Source organism: Lycium barbarum, chromosome 4 (genome assembly GCF_019175385.1).
Source record: "Lycium barbarum isolate Lr01 chromosome 4, ASM1917538v2, whole genome shotgun sequence".
NCBI classification, from domain to species: domain Eukaryota; kingdom Viridiplantae; phylum Streptophyta; class Magnoliopsida; order Solanales; family Solanaceae; genus Lycium; species Lycium barbarum.
The window spans coordinates 30,408,106-30,420,663 of record NC_083340.1 but is presented as its reverse complement, the minus strand read 5'-3'; the positions used below and the strand labels follow the sequence as shown (position 1 = coordinate 30,420,663).

General features: G+C 35.9%; 2 protein-coding genes across 4 annotated transcripts; one reads left to right on the top strand and one right to left on the bottom strand.

Annotated features, from left to right (window-relative positions):
• The first annotated feature begins 351 nt into the window (after positions 1-351).
• LOC132635774 (GTP-binding nuclear protein Ran-3) lies at positions 352-3,051 on the top strand. Its single transcript, XM_060352298.1, has 8 exons — positions 352-484; positions 595-664; positions 1,246-1,302; positions 1,405-1,522; positions 2,078-2,167; positions 2,266-2,445; positions 2,545-2,622; positions 2,704-3,051. The coding sequence occupies exons 1-8, from the start codon at positions 482-484 to the stop codon at positions 2,771-2,773; spliced, it is 666 nt and encodes a 221-aa protein (XP_060208281.1). The 5' UTR covers positions 352-481; the 3' UTR covers positions 2,774-3,051.
• A 391-nt stretch (positions 3,052-3,442) lies between these two features.
• Positions 3,443-10,919, bottom strand: LOC132635773 (uncharacterized). 3 transcript variants are annotated; one of them, XM_060352297.1, is made up of 5 exons: positions 10,687-10,919; positions 9,078-9,507; positions 8,457-8,765; positions 6,966-7,187; positions 3,443-5,813 (listed from the first exon to the last, which is right to left on the bottom strand). In XM_060352297.1, exons 2-4 carry the CDS (start codon positions 9,474-9,476, stop codon positions 6,969-6,971), a joined length of 927 nt encoding a protein of 308 aa, XP_060208280.1. In that variant the 5' UTR covers positions 9,477-9,507; positions 10,687-10,919; the 3' UTR covers positions 3,443-5,813; positions 6,966-6,968. The 3 variants fall into 3 exon arrangements, with proteins under 3 accessions (XP_060208280.1, XP_060208279.1, XP_060208278.1); XM_060352296.1 differs by lacking the exon at positions 3,443-5,813 and having other exon boundaries at positions 6,579-7,187; XM_060352295.1 differs by lacking the exons at positions 3,443-5,813; positions 6,966-7,187 and having other exon boundaries at positions 7,688-8,765; positions 10,687-10,916.
• Between the last annotated feature and the right edge of the window lie 1,639 nt (positions 10,920-12,558).

Below are 12,558 nucleotides of genomic sequence, written 5' to 3'. Positions count from 1 at the left end.
TAGCTTATCACATGTCTAAAATATTAATCCACCTTCATCTCCCCAATTTAATTTCTATTTGTAATAAAAATCAGATTTAAGAGGTTTGATAGATACACTTGAAGATGAGTTCAAGAGTTCAATAGGAACAACACTTTGTTGATTTGTCAAAGTGAAAAAAAAAAAAAGAGGCAAATTTAGAGGACCGAATATGCATTAAGCCTTAGTTTTTTTTTTTATTTGAAAAGGCATAACATGTGGAGTAGTAGTTTGAAATTCAAATTTGGAGAGAGAGAGGTGAGAGTCACGTGCAGTAAGCGGTGAATCACTGATCCAACGGTCCAGAGAATCGCGTTAGACCAAAGCTACACAAAACCCTTTTTTCTTCCTCTCCTTTTCTAATATATATATCCTCTTCTGCCTAATTCCCTCAAAAACCCTCGCAGTATTCTCTATCTGTCTCTCATCATTTTTGTTGTTCTAACACACATACAACAACAACATGGTTAGTGCCTCCCTATCTTTTCAGCTTTCTACCTTTTTGCTCCTGTATAGATTTTGAATTTTTCTAGTTTCGATTTATGATTTATGTGTGAATGTTTTGTGGATCTGCAGGCTCTTCCAAATCAGCAAACAGTCGATTATCCCAGTTTTAAACTTGTTATTGTTGGTGATGGCGGAACTGGTAATCTTTATCTACCTCTCTCTCTCTTTGTTATTTAGAAAAAAGACTTTAATTAAGTCTTGTATGTATGTCCTTTATTTTAAGGAGGGTTTGAGATTGAGCTTTCTTTATACATGGTCCTTGATTCAAAATTGTAGATCTATTATTAAGCTGCTACTCCCTACATCCCAATTTCTTTCTATATTTAGCACTCCCTCCGTTCCGTCTTGCTTTCCTTTTTAGTTTATCCCAAAAAGATTGTCTCGTTGTTATATTTAGAATAATTTAACTTTATAAGATAGATTTACAAGGCTTGTTTTAGATCAAATATTTTAATAGACAATCTTTTTGGGTCGGAGAGAGTAATAATTTTACTTTGAAATACCCATTTTACCCTTACCTTTAATGAGATGATTTACTACAAGTTTCTAAAAGTATATTTTCTTACTTGGAACTTTGTGTCCAGTTAAACATCATCACATAAGTTGGGACGGAGGGAGTTTAAAAAAGTTAGTTGTTTTGTTAGGTTAAAGAAGATTAATGGGATTCTCTTGTTGTTAATTGGGTCACATCTGATTTGGAAGTTTATTCTCTTTTTGTAGGAAAGACTACATTTGTGAAGAGGCACCTTACCGGTGAATTCGAAAAGAAATACGAACGTAAGTGCTTTGCTGTATGAAACATTTTTTGGGTGTTAATTGTTGCATCTTTTTCTTCACTAGACTTATTTTTGATTTTGTATTTTGTATTTTGGAACACAGCCACCATTGGTGTGGAGGTGCATCCATTGGATTTCTTCACAAACTGTGGGAAGATTAGGTTTTACTGCTGGGATACAGCTGGCCAGGAGAAATTTGGTGGCCTTAGAGATGGCTACTAGTAAGTTATTATTACTGCGATTTTTTATTGAATGCTTAAAAACCCTGTTCGTTTGTGGTTTGATTTCCAGCTGCTAAATTGTTTGCTTTGGTGAATGAACCTGTAGGTTTATTTATCTACTAGGTATCTTTTAAAATATAATTGTTTTTAGATTTTTTTGTTTTAAACTAAAGGCGAATAACAGCATACCAAATACCCCCTTTGAGATCTTGTGGTTTTATTAATCCTGATTCATGACATGTCATTCCTTCAATGGAGTGCTACTAAAACTAAATGTAGAAAAAGTTGAATCTAACACATACTGAATATGATCTATTTTGAAACAAACTAAAAAGGAAAACTAACACATAAATTTGAATGGGACACATGAAGTTGGTAGATTGATCTATGGTTAAATACACATCCCCTTTGTCAACTTGATTATAAGCAAACGAGCATAAGGTTGTTTTGGGTTTGGGGGTTATCTGTCTTTGATAATCTTTCTTTTATCAGCATCCATATGATGGAATCTTTCTATTTGTATACCTTATTGACTTATCTACTGTCTCTCTGCAGCATTCATGGCCAATGTGCTATCATCATGTTTGATGTGACAGCTAGATTAACATACAAGAATGTTCCCACATGGCATCGTGATCTTTGCCGGTATGTTGAGAACCATCTTGAATTTTCAAAAAAAGAAGATTATATGCTCTTGTTTGTGCTTTGGGTCTGATAGAGATTTACTGCATCTTTTGAATCAGTGTCTGTGAGAATATTCCCATTGTTCTTTGCGGAAACAAGGTTGATGTGAAGAACCGTCAAGTTAAGGCAAAGCAGGTTACTTTCCACCGGAAGAAGAATCTACAGTACTATGAGATCTCAGCAAAGAGTAACTACAACTTTGAGAAGCCTTTCCTCTACCTTGCTAGGAAACTTGCTGGGTAATTTCTTTCATCATTTAACTATTAGCGAATGTGTCTTTAGAAGCATACTCATTAATAGATTTTGATGATGTTTCTGCTACAATTTCCCTTGTTTAGTGATCAAAACTTGCACTTTGTGGAGTCTCCTGCCCTTGCTCCCCCTGAAGTACAGATCGACTTAGCTGCACAGCAACAGTAAGTTCTTCAGTTTTATTTCTCCCCTTCCTATTTAGGTTTTGTTCAGGTTTTGATTGTTGTGTTATGTTTGCTCTGCAGACACGAAGCTGAGCTAGTTGCTGCTGCCAGTCAACCCCTCCCAGATGATGATGATGAGACATTTGATTAAGAAGTCAGCTCCACCTTGACCAGCATTTGTGGTGCAGTTACGATTCTTGATTTCCCCCCCGGGTACCAGTGTTCCATTTTTTCCAGCATTGATGATGGGCTTCTGAAAACTGTGTTCCAGAATATGTAGGCTTTTTGAACTCCGTTCATGATCTATTTTCTTTCTTTTTGGTTTGTGAGAAGGATGAGAAGTTTTTATTCATATCTTCTGAATGTGGATCTCTATTTGTTTGGACGAATGGATTTTGGATAAACGAAGCTACTGTTGTTGCTTGTTAATGTGCTTTTCTTCCTAATTCGTTCCAACTATATAGAAGCTTTGAAGTTTTGGTGAATGAATTATAAGTTATGACAGGATGAAAACACCGAATAATTTGATTTGTATCGGTAGTATGCACTTGTGTTATAAAGTCACTGCTATTTGATACACACTGACAGAATTAAATCAGCAACATTCGAACTAAACAAATGTGAATAATCCTATCTGGGATGTGTTGCTTTCTTTCTGAAACAAGGAAGTAGAATGTTCCATGTGAATTTTGTCTGACGAAATCAATTTAGTTTCGTAAGCTTTATTGAAGCCGTTTTCCTCAATAATCATTACAAGTTTTATCTAACAAATTGTTTTGTGGTCATCATTAAAAAGCATAGACTCAAAAAGGCATATTCATCCAACGAACGGCTGATTCACTTGTACATTGAACTCGAGGCGCATGCTACACACAGAAACAGATAGTTATGGATGCCAAAGGCGGGGCTAAACCCCTTTCAACATCATCACTGTACAAATGTTTCTTCCAATTCGCCACTGCCATCTTCATTGTGATACTCAACTGCTAAATGACAAGTTCACCATTCTTGTGAACATTGTATTTTAAGTACATTACAAGAATCTATAGTGCAGTAAATATTTGCTTCTGCATCGTGGATAAAACGACGACTACAACACAACAAACTCTTCATTTTATTTGGTCAAATACTCTGCTTCTACTCGCTGCATCGCCGCTCCTAGATGATCTCAATGCCAGTATTGCCATGTCCCCAACTCCCAGGCAGTGAAATTGACTGCAGAAAGGAAAACAAATTGGTGCAAGGGAGTTCACTTTCACAGAGTGCTGCAAAAAATAACAGGGCTGAAGTATACCAAGTTTTAATGGCTTGTTTCCAGCTTGAACAATCCATGCACAACAATTATGAAAGGGTGGGGGAGGGGGAGAACCTTTGTGTCATTGATGTTGTAGAGAGAACAATACACTTTGGGGTTGTTTGATTGGGGTTTTAGCATAACTAATCTCCACGTAAGTCAACACTAAACGTACCATCTTTAGTTTGGGTGTGAATATATTTAATCTCCACACAGAAATCAAAATTAAATTGCACATTGTGAAATAGAAATGGGGGGGGGGGGGGGGGATTAGTGATACATGAATTAAAATTACAAAATGACAAAACTAACCAACCCTCTTAAGATAAAAATAATCTTTTAAAACAGTAAACAAATATTATTTATACATTGTATACTTTTTTGTAATATATCAAGCTAAGCATTCTACAAGAAACAATACTTGCATTATTAAACCCTACATAACTAATCCTTGCATCTCTAATCCCTGTACAACTTGTCTCTAAACCAGTGCTAGGAGATAAGAAAGATCAGTAAACCCAACAAAAGGCCTGTATTGGTTGCAGAGCAAAGTAAGTTATAGGATTGCAGACTTGGACTCCTTAGCTCAATGATCCACGTTTCAAGATAATAAATCAAGTTCCTCAAAGAAAGCAAAACCACCTACCTAGAACACCTCGTCATGGTGCCGGATTGCCCTGATGTAAGCCCAATTTTCAAAAGATAGGAACTCAACACCTCAAATAGCAATAATGGAATTAGGAACACCATCAACCTTTGTTCTCTCTCTTCCATTCATATAAGAGAACATTGAGAAAGTGCCAAAACATTTCGGGAAGTAAAGAAATCTAGGTGCAATTTATTAAAGCTGAGCAATCTTCAGCACTCATAGTCGAGGATAAATAGGTCTTTTTTTTTTATCAAGTAAATGTATTTTCATTCATTAACAAGGATAAATAGGTCTTAAAAGATTGAGAAAGTAATCATCAATTAAGCCGCAGAGTACATGGTATTGCTCATATTCTCCTATCAGATTCTCGTCTATTTTTTTTTATTTTTTTTTATTGAGACTCATGTAAATATTTGAGTTGCTAATGATAACTATAGCTTGGAATGAAAAGGAACCAAAATACCCAAAACACTTGCAGTAGTTTGGTAGATGACAGGAACATCATGTTTGGCAGGATGATAATTTACAACATTGCATAGCTAGGCAGAAAAAGACAAGGATAACCATCAGATATGTATCTGGAATCATCTTCGGGCGTAGCAACTGGAACCTCTGCAGGTGAAGCACACCTTCCCCCACCCAATACAGCCAGAAAAAGATTTAGAGAAAGTAATATACCTCAACCCAAATTATGAAAAAGTGCAGCCAGGAATGGACTAAGTCAGTAATTTCTGGCTTGAGACACCTTTAGAATAAGATCAATAAGAACTAACAGGTCAGCCGAAATGTTAATCTGAAGGGCTTCAATTCAAACCTTTAGATGATCAAGTCAAACTGGTTCCTTAGAAAGACTGCCTATTGACTTCAATTTAAAGCAGCAGTTAAAAGTGCAACATAGAAATATCGCAGGCAAGTTCAGCTGTCAACTTCTTAACCTTGATAAATTCTCAGCCACTTAACTCATCCAAAAACCATCTATTATCCATCAATATCTCGCTAATATATGCCACAACCAATCTTTTGGATTTACTAAAGAATAGTAACAGTTTACAGAACTTCCCAGCTCTTTTTGTCAAAAACACATAAACCACCAGCTTAGCAAATACAAAGCACGATTCTATGAAACCATTTGCCTCTCTACTCACAAGGTAGGGGTAAGGTCTGTGTACACTATACCCTCCCCAGACCCCACTCGTGGGATCACACTAGGTATGTTGTTGTTGTTGCTGGTTAAGAAACCATTTCAACCTGAAAAAAAAAAGGCGCAAACAATTCTCTCAAGTACTGCTACTTAGAAAGCTCAAAAAGAAGACAAAAATGAGTCTTCAATTCATTGTCAATTATTTTGTTTAGCAGCTAGATCTTTTTTTAAAAAACGATTATGCAGTCTGTTAACATCCATACGCTCAGACTGTAGCAGGTTCCTACTCCAGATAAAAGAGACTGATTGTGGTAGATTAACTAATTTATGATGAATCCACATTAGTAATGAATGCCTTGGGAAACCAAATAGAGGGGAACAAATACAGAGGATTCACATTTGGGACTGAGAAGTAATTGCTTGATTAATTAATATGATGCTGCAGTCTAACAGAACTAAACTGGCTTTGATTAAGTAGCCTCATCGTGCATGAAGTTCAAAGGGGTACCAATTGATTGGGATCGGTAAAAGTAGTGACAAGTAGTGAAAAGAATATTTCATATTTATGACTTTGTCATTAACTTAGTTCTTTGCTCCAAAACCTTACAAAATGAAGCTACGAACGCACTCCAGCACATATTACTGCATTCTCTCCCTCTCTCTCTTTTTTTTTCTTTTACTAAGGAACATATTAATGCATTCTTAATAGAATGAAGATTAATTCTCAAGCCTATGAGCACCTACCTGGAATAGATTTCAATATGAAACAATAAATTGCTATTATTTTTCAACTGCCAAAAGATAATCTCTAAACCAATGAACAGGCTTAAATGGGCGGATAAATAATAAGAAAAAGCATAAACCATCAGCCATGAAATTAAAGTTTGCTATTATTATAAATAAGCTTGACGAATATTTCAAAATGCAAAGTAAACAATATGACAATTGACCTACCTATAACTGAAACATAGCAAAACAGATACAGAAACAAACCACATCTAATCATCAGCAGATCCTAAATCTGACCACCATCCACAGTAAAGAAAGCCAAATTATTTTATTGCAATTGTGGCCTTAACTAAAGCTATACAGAATGTACCAAACAAAAAATACTACGTGCTAGATTTTCCAAGAACAAATCTTCCACGAGGAATTGCTATGAAAAATACCAACTTCCTTACTTCCTTCGAAAAGAGGGAATTTATGCAGATCTGAAGCTCAGATATAAAGAATGTTAAACTGTCAAACAAATTGAAAACCTGTCACACGAGTGATTTGCCAAGATTTCTGGGAAAGCAGATGCATGCAGTTCCCCTTTTTATGCCACTTGAATGGACACACATCCCGGCATCGTCTTTATACATATGGAAGCAAGGAATGCGTGCTTCCATTTTGGCCCTGGAAAATGCATGGGACTGATCAATAATATCCTCAAAACGGAGCTTCATATGTTGCCAAGCTTTATAGAGGACATAATAATTCTGCCCATAAATAAATAGTTAAAACCATTTAATAGCATTGGGTAGTTGTGTAGAATTAGAGCTTATATACACAGATTCATAGGAAATAAGAATTAAAGTTCTAGTGACAGGTATATCCATACAGTTAAACATCCCAAATCCTCCCTGAAGGTACAACAGAATACTCATATAAAATTTCCAGGCTTTATTCAACAGTTTGTATCATCTTCAACTACTCCCCATAAATGATGATCATGTGTCTTCCTTCAGATATTTTGGGATCTAGTCCGCAAAAGTTCCTCGTATAAGCCTTTAAGAGGTTCAAAAGAATTTGAACATAGTGCATTATCATCTTATACCTGATGTTGGAAAAACATCTTTCAGATCTCATATTTTTTCTACTATATGATGCCTCTAAAAAGATAGATATTTCTAATGAGTGCAATGTATTCCTATACTGAGCATTGCCATCAGAAGATAAAAATGAACTGACAAAAACAGTGCCTGTACAAGGACAGGAATCAGTAGTCATTGCTGTGATATATTGATAAATGTTTCCAATACGAAAAAATATAGTTACAAGATCCCATACTACAAAAGTGAACAGTCAGAAAAATTGTATTTGACAACACTGAACTTCTGAAGTTACAAAGAAGTAACATGACATCTGGCTTTTTACAATTCTGTAGGGTCAACATTAGCAACAGGAACCTACCATAGAGAGGGAAAGAAAGAAAAACATTACAACTGCTATTTGATATAATATGAACCTTTAGAAGAAATTAGGTTCTTTAGCTCCATCAAATGTTCATCATTTGAGATATGCAGTATTATGCGAAGATCAGTTAATAATGCTTCTTGTTCCCAAGTTAATGGTCCGGAAGCATATAATGCCACCAGGGTGCACTTATAAGCATGCAACTCTAATGCATGAACACTCGTTGCCAATTCCTCTTCTGGAGGATTACTATGACATTTCTCCTTATATCCTGAAGGACCTGAACCACAAACTGACTCCGCGTCACTACAAAGGACACCTGAAACTTGACACGAAACTCGTGGAAGATGACTTAATAATTTGTTTGGTCTCTCACTAGTGACACTACAACTACCAACAGAGCAGGCATCACTATCAGAATCACTAGGTTCCAAGCTTCTTTGAGGGGAAAAGCCAAAGACACCATCTAAATCTTCTCTCTCCAATTCATTAAATCCATTTGATCTAATGTTAATGGAAGAATGCATGTATTTTTCACCCACAGTTCCTCTTGGGTAAGCAACAGCATCTACCTTTTCCTGTAAGGTCGTCGCCAGAGCTGCTCGTCGCCTGCAATTATCTGTCTCAATGGCTTGAAATTTCTGAGCATTCCCATAAAGTGAATCAACACCAGATGTACAATAAGGAGACATTCTCTTTAGGGATTTTGATGAGATTATACAAGACTCTTGCCCTCTATTTTTTCCATGGGTGGCTAGACCATCAGTTTCTCCCAGAACTTTAGTTGGTGCATCAAGTGTCAGCAGCTGCGACTTCATCTTCTGACCACAATCTTGAGGTGATATTTTGTTAAATCTCTTGGCTCCAGCTCGAACACAACCCTACAAAAGAAAACACAGTCAGATTGGGGAAGGCAAGTTTGGAATAGATTCTGAGTTTTTTATATGAACTATTGTAAGAGATGCAGCATGCATCGATCTAACATTTATGGACTCAAAACAGGACATAATTAATCTAGTGTTGACAGCCATACAAAATAAGCCAGTAAAATGAGCTTTCTCTAATTAAAAACAAAGGCAGGGAAAGAACCAGATAAATGATGAGATCACTGCCAAGTTATCACAAACTTCTAAGACATGCTTAAATTTCTCTCTAAAGCCAAATCATAATAATAAATGAAAAAGAATATGTACCTTTCTGATAAAAATCCATTTTCCGTCTTTCCAATTTTGTCGATCCCTCATGCCTGACTTATGAATGCTAAGTTCCAGAGAGCAACCAAGTAGTCTCACCAAATAACGATCAAGAGGTAGAACACTGAGCACAATGGCAACTTTCCAAGAGTAGTCATTATGTACCTCCACAATGTCCCCAGGAGCCCAAGTCTCCAGGCAGTGCACTACAGCGGGGCAAGGCCTAATCATCTTCCTTGATACCCTTTCTTCAAAATTTTCACTTCTCATTCCTAAACCAGAACCATATCTGACGATGCAAGTGTGGCCATTACCAGACACTATCTCTGCAGTACGCCATGAGATTGGCACCTCAGATGTATTCATTACTTCCACCTTATCCCCCTTTTTGAACCTCATCTGAGCAAAATTTCTTTTCAACAGCCACAACCTGTAATAAGCACAACAAATAAAATGGTAAGCAAGATTATGTAATAGATTCTACAAAATACCACATAAGCACTAAAAACCAAGTTGAAATAGTCTAGAGGAGAACATATTTGAGTCCCAGTGGAAAAGTCCTTCCATTTAAACTTTCACACAATATACCAAAACTTAAGAATCAATAGCCCAAGTATCTCCAAAAAAAAAAAAAAAAAGGGCAGCCCGGTGCACAAAGCATCCCGTGTTAGCAAGGTCCAGGGAAGGGCCACCCAAGGGGTGTGATGTAGACAGCCTAACCTAATGCAAGCATTAGTGGCTGCTTCCACCGCTCGAACCCGTGATCTATAACATGGAGACACCTTTACCGTTGCTCCAAGACTCTCCTTCTAAGTATCTCAAAACCTAATCCTAAAAAACCTATATACAACCGTCCACAAAAGGATAAGCTAATAGAAATCGACAAAACCTAGGTTAACCATGGACCCCCAACCATAAGGAATTTGAAACAGGCCTTCGCAACATTTCCATTACTTGGAAAAATCTTTTAATATGCCAAATCTCATACAAATTAGTTGCAATACTGAACCAAATCGCGCAGCTGTCAAATCACTAGCTTGAAAAGCAATTCATTTTGGATTTTCGAGATTTAAAGATTTTTATTGGTTATTGTTTGAGTTAATGGGGTTTGACTAGCATATCAGGAAATAATCCCAATAAATATTTTTTTTTAAAAATCCAATGAAATTCCATAGAACAATAAAAATGAAAAGCTTTCAGACAAACTCATACAAAAAGTTGACTGAAGTAATTAAAATTCAATAAAAATAAAAAGAAGATTATTTAATTGGATCAGGAATATGATTAGCAAGTAATGAAAAAAAAAAAATCAATGGAACTCCTAACAGCTGACTAAATATATTTTCATAAAAAAAATAATAAATAATAGATTGAAGCTTGGGGAAATCACCCTATACAATTTCGAAAAAAAAAAAATTAGCAAATAAAGACAAAAAATATCCAATAAAGACCCAAAATATTTGAAGAAAATTCAATTAAACACAGATATGATCAATTGAATTTACATTAATTGATAACCCTAAATAAACAAGATCATTCTAAAAGTTCCCAAAAATCGAAGAATTAGGGTTGCAAAAAAAAAATGATAAAAAAAGCTAAGAAAACGCACCTTTATCGAAGAATTAATGAAATAACTGAAAATTGTTACTGAGTATTTGGGATTGTAATTGCTTTCGCTAATACAAAGTTATTAGAATTTGATTATTGAGTTTTCTAGGGTTTTGAAATATATGAATTGGGGGAAAAGAAAGGGATAGATCAGTGAATAAATATGAAGATGAGGGGTAATAAAGGAATATCAGATGCACTCGCCAATTTTGGAGCGTGACTTCACTTGCCAGCGGTTTTGAATTGAATATAAATGTTCGATTTTCCTTCTGGATATATAAGTTTGGAAAAGGATTAAATTTACTACCTTAATCTATTAGAATTGTTTCAAGAATGCCTTCCATTCACCTATTAGCAATGTCTCTATAAATTAATACACCTCATTAAGCTTAAGATATTAGCAATGTGGTCGTGTGTTAGTGGTTCAAATGAAATTCATTAATAAATTAAGAAACTTGGTTCATATGTTTTGATTTGATCCGCTTTATTTAAATCTGATATTGTTAGTAACCTGTATTCGAAATTATACTTAAACAGAAACAGAAGCAAATTTCAGAAACGAAAATTAGAAGAACAATATCTAAAAATATGTGTAGGAATTAAATCGAGCCCACTGAATGCACAGTGTGTCCATAAGGAAATTATTCCCTTCAATGTACCCGAGGTTGTGGAATATATCCTCCTAGGATAGAACGATTTACTCACCGTAGTAGCGGTACTGCAAACTTTAGTGACAACGAACCACTCGAAGGCTATAAAATCACACAGAATTTTTATGAAGTGCAGAAGAAAAAGATAGAAGGCGAATAGTGCCCTAGGGGCCGACCCGACACCGACCAGCTGAGACTCCCACGCAGTATGAGCGGACTGAGTCGGTATTCGTCTGAAGAATTCAAAATTTTTCATCAGAAAAATCTGAAGGGATGACTAGATATTTATAACCAACAAGAAGTGTCTATTAAGGAAATAGGTGTGTCTTTTCTGAAAGACATGTGCCTTTTCGGCAAAAAAAAATATTTTTCCGAAAAAAGCAAAGGAAATAAAACTTTCATTTCTCATTCACACCAAATACCTAACAATCCCCCACATGAATGGGGAATGACTCTATGATATAAAAATGCACGGACAAGTGTGTGATTTACAAGTAAAGATTAATTGCATCTGGATAAGTAGGTTTCCCTTTGAACTTTCCGTAGTGAACATATGTCGGATATACTCGGTCAATCGGTAGATTTGATATATTTGAACCGTTGAGCTTTGGTGTATACCTAGACAACCATATGTCACACAATTAACCCTTAACCGTCTATGGTTCTCACGGTTGTGTTCGTTTCAGCTATGAACACTGCCTGGTTTCATGAGTGCATAGAAAATAGGTATTCACTATCATTCTTCTTGAAGCGGCTTACACTTCACACTCACGTAGGTGATTTCTAAACGTGTAATCCTATAGATACACTATCTGGTCATATCTTGCCAAACTTAGAAACCATTAAAAAGCTTAAGCTTTATTAACTAGTTAAAAAGCCTTACTGCTTTATCCTTGTTTCTGAACATTGTCTTCATCATGAGAATAGGTTGAGTTATTTGACAATGTTGAACCGTCATTCATAACTTTGTTTGATCTCTTTGAACCTAGCTCTTGGGATCTCCAGTCTACCAGGTAGAGTTACCGCCATGATGACTTGTCCTAGGCCTTAAACCCATTCTCGTCGATGATCTTTCAATCGCTTCTCTAGTTAGGCCTTTTGTAAGTGGATCTGACATGTCTCTTGACTTTACATAGTCAATTGTGATAACTCCACTAGAGAGTAGTTGTCGAATGGTATTATGTTTCCGTCATATGTGACGAGATTTCCCATTATACATAATG